Source organism: Manis javanica, chromosome 11 (assembly GCF_040802235.1).
Source record: "Manis javanica isolate MJ-LG chromosome 11, MJ_LKY, whole genome shotgun sequence".
NCBI lineage: Eukaryota > Metazoa > Chordata > Mammalia > Pholidota > Manidae > Manis > Manis javanica.
In genome coordinates, this window is record NC_133166.1 from 79,635,285 (window position 1) to 79,643,368 (window position 8,084).

Genomic DNA, 8,084 nt, shown 5'->3' on the forward strand with positions numbered 1-8,084 from the left:
TGGGCTTCTAGGCTAAAAGAACAAGTGATTTATAATGCACATACTTTCAAGCTATTGCCAGACTTTTCCACAGCAATACTTAAGTCATGAGAAAATGGAGTAACTGAGACACTTAAGAAAATGTGACTCAAGGCTTTTATACCATCCAAACTAATTTTCAAGTTTTAAAATGTGCAACTTTATCAACATACAGGACACTTAAGAAATACTTTTTTGTGAGCTTTTCTATAGAAGCTACTAGAAAACAAACTTCAGAAAAAACACAAGAGACATCAGTGTAAGGACAGGTAATAACCACCAAATATATAATAATTTATAGAATCAACACTAAATAGGGTCAGATAGGGAGAGATCACTAGTTATGTGCTCTGATGATGCAGAACCACTATTTTTAAAATGGGGAGAGAAAGAGCGTTATGTGAAAAAAGAAAAAGAAAGAAAATTTAAGTGTTTTCAATAATCATATTAATATTTCACTCTGAATCTATTGTGAGTGTAAGGTGGAATAAAATAAGGGAGTAATTAAGATGTTCTAACTTATCGTCTTGTCCCCTGTCCCCTTGAAAACAAGGATGCTCAGTATGGAACAGAAGAGATACACATGCAGTGCAGAAGTCAAGTGCTAAGAACCCTGGAGTCCTGAATTTAAATTAGGATGTCAGTCTGGATTCCTGAGGTTTTATTTTTAAGTAAGTGTGCATGTACACACACACACACACACACATTTCCCAGCTCCACTTTTAGGCTGGGCTCCACAGATAAAGAGACTTTGTAGAAGGATTTGAAGTCCCCCTTCCACTGCTACAGTTGCACAGAACAGCTGATCCTACAGAGATAAGACAGAAAGAGCCCCTAGATCACAGATAGATAAAACATTTTTCCTATTCTGGAGATTAGCAAAAAAAACCTAAATAACTATCTTTAATTAGAATGAAGGACAGGGTAGGGGCCGCCTGCTGGGATATGGTTTGGACTAGTCCTTTAGTCACACTGGTTTAGAGTTGTCACCATTATGTCAGTTGTTAGAACTAACCTGGAACTAATGAACTTTTTCTTAAAAGTCTGTTTCACAAACTGTGTATTATTTGTATTAGAATGTGGGCTCAAATGGTCTCAGTAAATCCTTTAATAAACTTTATGAACTTCTTTATAAGCATCAGAGCCCTGTAAATACAGCTAGATTAAAAAACCTAGACCTGATGAACCCTGTGTGATTCTAAGCCCCAAGAGGCCCAAACCAGGCCCCCCTCACAAAAGGTTCCCTTGGGTCTTCCCTATCAACAGAATGACTCCAGGACACAAAAAAACTAATAAAGGGGAAAAACAAGAACAGAGGGATGTAGTTGCTTCACTAAAATACATAAATTCTTTCTCCGATCTATTATAAAATTACTAGATTCTGTTAAATATGCTTGGTAAAATTTCTAATATAATTACTGAAAGAATAGAAATACAGCACATCACTTTTTAACTAGAAAACAAGGCACAATAGAAGAGGAGTGGAGGAAGACAATTCAGAGGTCAAGCAAGGTAGTCATTACCAAAAAAAAATTCAAGCAGGACAAATGTAAAATCTCAGGTAAAAGAAATAATGAATCAAAATCTATTAGTAACTAGATCTCAGAATCATCAAGAATTACAAAAATCTAGAGATAAAGTTCTCCCACCATAATGGAATATTCAAAGAAAGGTTACTAGCCATGAAAAACTAGTAGTCTTCAATACAAAAGGACTAAAACTCCTCATTTAAAAGATTTTTTTAAATGGCAAAGATCGACAGAATGGATTTAAAAAAAGAGTGATGTGTTCTTTATAGGAGGCAAACCTAAAAACCAATGACATAGTAAGGTACTAAGGTAAACAGATATTAGCATCAGATGGACCAGACTTTAGAACAGAAAAGGACAACTAGAGCCTAAATGACTCACTACATGTTGTTTCAATTTACCACAAAAATATAACAAATTCTAAACTTGGAATACAACTAATATGAAGGCCTCAAAACAAAGCAAAAAAAAAAAAGTACAGAACTACAGGGTGACTGACAAATCCACTATCACAGTGAAGTTTTATTATGTTTTCTCAGTAATTAATGGATTAAGTAGACACACAAAAGCAAAAGCCAGTAAGGGTATGGAAAGCTTGAATAATATAATCAATAAGCTTGATTTATTGAACAGGCATAAAATCTTCCACTAAATAACTGGAGAATACACATTCTTTTCTACTACACATGAACTATTTCAGGAAATTTGTTCATGTACTGGGTTATAAATAAGCCTCAACAAGTTAAAATAAAAAACACTGGTATCACACAGACCACACATCAGACCTTAATGCAACTAATGAAGTTAGAGATTTGAGAATCAACTTACTCTCTCCGAGACGTCTCCACTTCCTTTTTAGAAGGTAAAGTACATCCATCAAACACAAGAACAGGCTTGATCCCATTAGACAGTAACATATTTACAAATTTCATACAAAATCCTACATACCTATGAAAATAATGAAAAATGTACTTCAGTGCTTTCATCTTGTAAAGTAACACTTTTGTTCCTTTTAAAATCAGATGAGACATATTATGGGAAAAAGATGTTTATATTTTGCTTTTTTAGCAAATGTTTGTTTTTTAAGCAAATGTTTTCATTGGAAATGGAAACTCTAAGTAAGACTTGGGTTCAAATCCCATGGGCTATGTGATATTTGCTCTGACTCTCCAAGCCTTGCTTTCCTCATCCATAGATTAAAAGGCTTTGCTACCCCTTCATTTCTGACATTTTGTGGTTCTAAATCTTGCCTTTCTCTTCCACTGCCTTTTTTTCTGTCTTGAAAAATGTCAAATCTATTGAAGTTGAAATAATAGTACAATAAATACCTGAATCCTCCAACAATACCGTTATCATACCCAGGAAATTTAATAGTAACAAAATATCATCTAAAATACAATCTATGTTAAAATGCATCTAATTGTCCCAATAATGTTTCTTATAACCACCTGTGGCCTGATAAATGTTTAACAACCAGTTCTGCAGGAAGGGGTGCCTGATTAGTAGCATTTTCCAATTTTCCAGATTTGAATGGTTTTCTACAATGGCTGGTAAACTACCCATGAATGCTGAGTTTGGAGGAGATGGTGTATAGCAAGCTTGTAATGAATGAGCTGGTGCCAGCACAGCATTGCTACAGTATTTTTCTCCATTCCAGGACCAACCAAGGATCACACATTGCATTTAGTTTTTTATCCTGTCAAGGCAATTAACAAAAATAGCTATACTTAAAACTTTCATCATTTCATAAAGAAAAGAATATCTTAACTCAAAAAATAGGAATAGAAAGACATAATCTTAAAAGATAATCTTTTAGATAAAATATATTCAGCTTAATAAAAGACTCACTATGTTGTCCTTATTTTTCTTTTAGTTGTAAACTAGCGACAACAGGCCTGCACCGATTTACAGAACGATGATTGGGATCTATGGATTAAATATCCAATATAAATAGGAGAAAGCAAGCATAGATTTATAATCAATTTCAAAGGAAATTTATTTACTTTTTTTTAACTAGACAAAACACAAGTATTAGACACCTGGTGCTGTCATTTTACATGTATTTCACAATCACCTTTCCAGGGTCAGCATATATAACATATATATCTACTTCATTCTTTATAATGGTCATAAAAGTTTATCATAAGTTCATCTACATTTTCTGACCATTTCTGGGTAATACCCTGATTCCAAAGGTGGACAAGAAAAGGAAAATAAACACTATTAGATGCTACTTATTAGTTGCTATGAGGAAAAAAAATTAAATACACTTCATTTGTTTAAAGTCCTGAAATATTTAAGTCCAATAAACATTTACTAAGCACCTACTACATGCAGGTGCAGTTCATCACTGACATCTCTAACAATGAAGAATATTCCCTGGATTTTGGACAACTTTTTAATGAGTCAAAAAATCTAAGAATCATCAAGAATTACAAAAATCTAGAGAGAAAGTTCTCCCACCATAATGGAATATTCAAAGAAAGGCTACTAGCAGTGAAAAACTAGTAGTCTTCAACTACAGTTGCAACTGTCCAAATTTAGTTGTGGAAAGAAATTGCTTACAAAAATTATCCTATCAGGGGGAATGGCAGAGTGCTGAGGCTCCTTCGATTATTACAGGTCACCTTGGGTCAAATTAACTTGATAGGCCTGAAAAACATCCACCATTCAATAATGACGTTTCCCTCCTCTAGGAAACAAACAGGATTAACACATTTTACCTATTGTCTATTGTTCCTAAATTAATAACATAAGATCTGTGACTTTTCCTCTAGGAGACAAATTATTTATTACAAAAGAAAGTATGTAATAGTGATCAAATTCCTGACAACTCTGTCCTGAAATTATACTTATTTTTCTAATGTTTCTATTTTAGAAACAGGGAGGACAGTCCATTGAACTAGCCTTAAATGACTGGATATCCAACATGACCAACATTTTTGGTCCCAACTGAAGTAAAAGGGAGTCAGAACCCTTGTCCCTCTGAAGTAAGTGCTTTGTTTTGCTAACAGGGCTTAGCAGTGCATTGTCTATACCCAAAAAGTGGGCATCTGAAATCACCACGGATTTTCAAAATATTGTTTTAAAGCTTATCTTAGATAAAAGAGACCTAATTGGTTTATGTTCACCGGTGTCCTGATACTCTGGCTTATAACAAAGAATGAAAAATAGGCCTATATCTAGAGGGAAGTCATCCTGTCTCTCAACATTCTAAAACATTCACTCTCACTTCTTGATAAATCTGGAATTGAGTGAAAATGATTCCTTTCTGAAAAAAAAAAAAGGCATTGTAAGTCCCATTCTTAATTGGCAAAGAATTAACAACAGGTTCAGACTTACTTATCGGTAGGTTCACCTTTGGCTAGTTTGTCAGCACAAGCAATAGCTCCTTTGTGAAGCCAGCAATATGTGTCCACAGCTACTGCCTGCCCTTTATACTTCCTCACGTGGATGGGTTCAGAAGCTTCTTTGATGAATTGCAATAATCCGTGTATCCCCATAGTGCCAAGTTAACTACATGATATGAAAAGAGGAAGGGAAAATGACCATATTTAAAGCAAAATACATCTGCCCAAAAGTTTTATAAGCATGAAGAAAAAGAGCTTGGAAACTGACATAACTGTTACTATTTAGATATTTGAGCATCACTACTCTTTAATATTTTAACTGGGCTACTTTACTCCCAGCCAATTTCCATAGTCTTGAATATTTAGACTAATCACTAATGCTGTCCTTAATGCCACTAGACAATTCCTTAATGCTTATTCTTTCCAAAATGCTTTCTTACTTGGAATAATAAGATGCTCTAAGCCCCTAACAGTACTAGGCACAAAGGAGGTTCTAAAAAAAGTATGTTTCTCTTCTTCAAAAAGGTATTATTAAAATCTATGACATCACATTGCCTCTCCCGCATGCGTTGTAAGAGCTAACATGCAAATCAGCACAGTAGTGGAAACTCGAAAATTTGTAGGCATTTCACTGAAAAACAAAAGAAACAGAATTACAGAACTAGATCTGCTCGTTTTTAGGCCTGAAATTCACTGCCACCAGAATGCATTATTCCAGCAATGAGCATTCTGTTATATAAGCCGCGGGGGGTGGAGGGGGTGCCTAGGGACAACTCCACACTCTCTGCAGGCTACCCCGTGAGATGTGAACCGGTGTCTGCAGAGCAAACACAGCTTCAGGACGAATTCTTTAACTTCCCACCCTCTTCCACCCAGATTGCAGCCTCTGAGCCCTATTTATACAAAAAATTGTGGCGCTGCCACGGTCCTTTCCCAGACCACTATACCTCGCCCACACCACTTCCCATGATAAAAGTAAAAGCGTGGGCGCTGAGCAGCTGCTTAGCATTTCCTAACATTAAATCTCTCCCACCAAGCATTAGGTTTGAGGAAAGTGCAGGATCAGAAGTCAGCCTTACCCTGTTGATACTGTATCAAAGCTCTGATGCTCTCGTCCAGCGGTTCTCAAATTTCGGAACTTGGAAGATTTTCAACTCCTCACCTAGTGACTATGATTCACTAGTTGTGGAGTGAGGAGGATTCTGAATTGCACACACCGCAGGTAACGTCGACGCAGGCGGTCCTCAAGCCAGCTTGAGTAAAACAGTCTCCGACCTCTCGGATAGCGTCCCTAAACAGAGTTTCTTTTCACTCTGGGGAGAACTGGCACAGTACACATGTCGAGAAACTTGTATGTTTCTTCTAGGCTAGGTAAGTATTCTGGAATAAGTACGCCCCCTGCAGCACAGCTGGAGCGACCGCGTGCCGCGCTGCACGTCGCATCTCCGGGAGAGCCAGGTCCGCGAGCTACCAGCGGCCGCGGCGTCGCCGCCCTATTCCAGTCCCATTGGTAGGAGGAGAGGCCCGCAAGCCCCGTCCAGAGACACGCTTCCTTCGGCCTGCACGACAGTAAGACAACACTGTACTTGTTAACGCCTCAACGTTGGCGGATTGCCTGTAAAAACGGGGCCGGTAGTGTCTGCTGACAGCAGAGCACTCGGGCGGCCCGGGCGCTCTCCGCCGGTCTCCGGGCGCGCCCCACCCGGCGGCCCTTTGGCGGCTGCCTCGGCCCTCCGCGGGCCCTGCCGCGAGGTCGGGACCCAGCAAGGCGGCCCAGGCCTCGGCGCGGCCCGCTCCGCTCCCTCTCCGGGGAGGGCTCTCTCCGTGCTCCCCCGGGCCGCAGGATAAGGGCTACGAGACTCACCGAGGCGGGCGCAGAACGCGAGGAGCCGGGCTGCAGCCGCGCGCCCAATGCAGGGTAGACCTTTCAATTTGCGCGGGAGCTCACTCGGCCCGCCCGGCGGAAGTGACGCCAGCGCGCCGCCGACCGCGCTTTTCGTGGCCCCCGCTTCCGGTTTCTTAGCCCCCAGCTGGCAGACGCGATGGCGGCTCGCGGCTCTGCCATTCGGCCGCCGCTACCCGCCTGACCCCTGGGCGGCCTCCTGATGGCGCGCGGAACCCGGAGCCGTGAGCCGATGGGAAACGGTGTTCCGGAAGTTGGGCGTTCTCGCTCTCGCCGGGACTGCTGGGAGTAGTAGTTCTCTCCCAGCCGAAGCCGCTGAAATTTAAAGAGCGCCGCCGCCCTCTCGGTGTGGGGGTTTTTAAACCTGAAAAAGTGTCGCTGTGAGAATTAGGGTCTCCGTCGTCGTATTGTGCTGCTAACTCCAAGGCTCTTCAGAGTTATAGCATTCTTTGGACCCTTTCTGTGGACTCTGGGAAGGAAGATGGGCGCTTAGTAAACAATTTAACCGTGAAGTGACAAAAATTATCTCTGTGACCAAACTAGCCATACTCCAGTGAGCCCTCTGCCCTGCCGGGCCTCAACCTTGTACTCTGGAGACTTGATCAAACACTAACATGGTTTCTAACCGCTCAAGGCCACGTTCCTAGGATGACCCTGGGTCCGTTAAAGTGCCTGCCTTGGAAAACGGAAGACTGCCCCAAGAATGTACTGCTCCTACTCTTTCCAGCCAACTTTGAAGATAGGGTGCCTCCCAGCCTCTGGGGAAGCATAGGGTGCTAACCTCTATAAGCGCTAGTTAGCAACTATACATACTCTCCCTGATTTTTTTTTTCAGTTCCCTGAATCTACGGAGCCCCAATTCACTCCTCTCCACCTTTCTCTTTAACCTCCTCTACCCCCGACCCCAGTCACCTCAATACAAAACAAAGTTGGGAGCTGGACTTCTCCCTATTACAGTAGTATATTACTGATTAAAATCTGTCCTTACCGTTGTACCTAGTGTCCACCTTTGTTAATCTTTGATATAAATCAGGGGAAACTTTATAACCATATAATCAAGAAAATGGGCCTAATGTTGCACAGACATTAAAGGCATTTTGGACCTTGGTGGCCACTTGGGGTGAGGCTTCCAGTCCTTAAAACACTCTAGGCTTGGTTGCTGTCTTCTTCTCTTAGGGGTATTGTGGTAAAAAAAAAAAATTGGAAAGAGCTTTGGTTAGGCCGGACCACAAAGTATGTTCTGGGCCCAGAGGTGGGCAGGAATAATAATCCAGATTCAGTTTA

The 8,084-nt window shown here is 40.7% G+C and overlaps 1 protein-coding gene across 4 annotated transcripts in view; it reads right to left on the reverse strand.

The window, feature by feature from the left end:
* EXO1 (exonuclease 1) overlaps window positions 1-7,693 on the reverse strand; it is a 28,673-nt gene extending 20,980 nt beyond the window's left edge. Inside the window, exons 1-4 of one of the 4 annotated variants that reach the window (XM_017674931.3) lie at window positions 6,762-7,692; window positions 5,977-6,456; window positions 4,890-5,063; window positions 2,376-2,495 (exon numbers count right to left, since the gene is read on the reverse strand). In XM_017674931.3, coding sequence (XP_017530420.3) covers window positions 2,376-2,495; window positions 4,890-5,050 — 281 coding nt within the window. In that variant the 5' untranslated portion in view covers window positions 5,051-5,063; window positions 5,977-6,456; window positions 6,762-7,692. Of the gene's footprint in view, window positions 1-2,375; window positions 2,496-3,395; window positions 3,474-4,889; window positions 5,064-5,976 lie in introns of those variants that run through there. The other 3 variants (XM_017674932.3, XM_073216745.1, XM_037013711.2) reach the window with 3 other exon arrangements.
* Window positions 7,694-8,084: the final 391 nt, after the last annotated feature.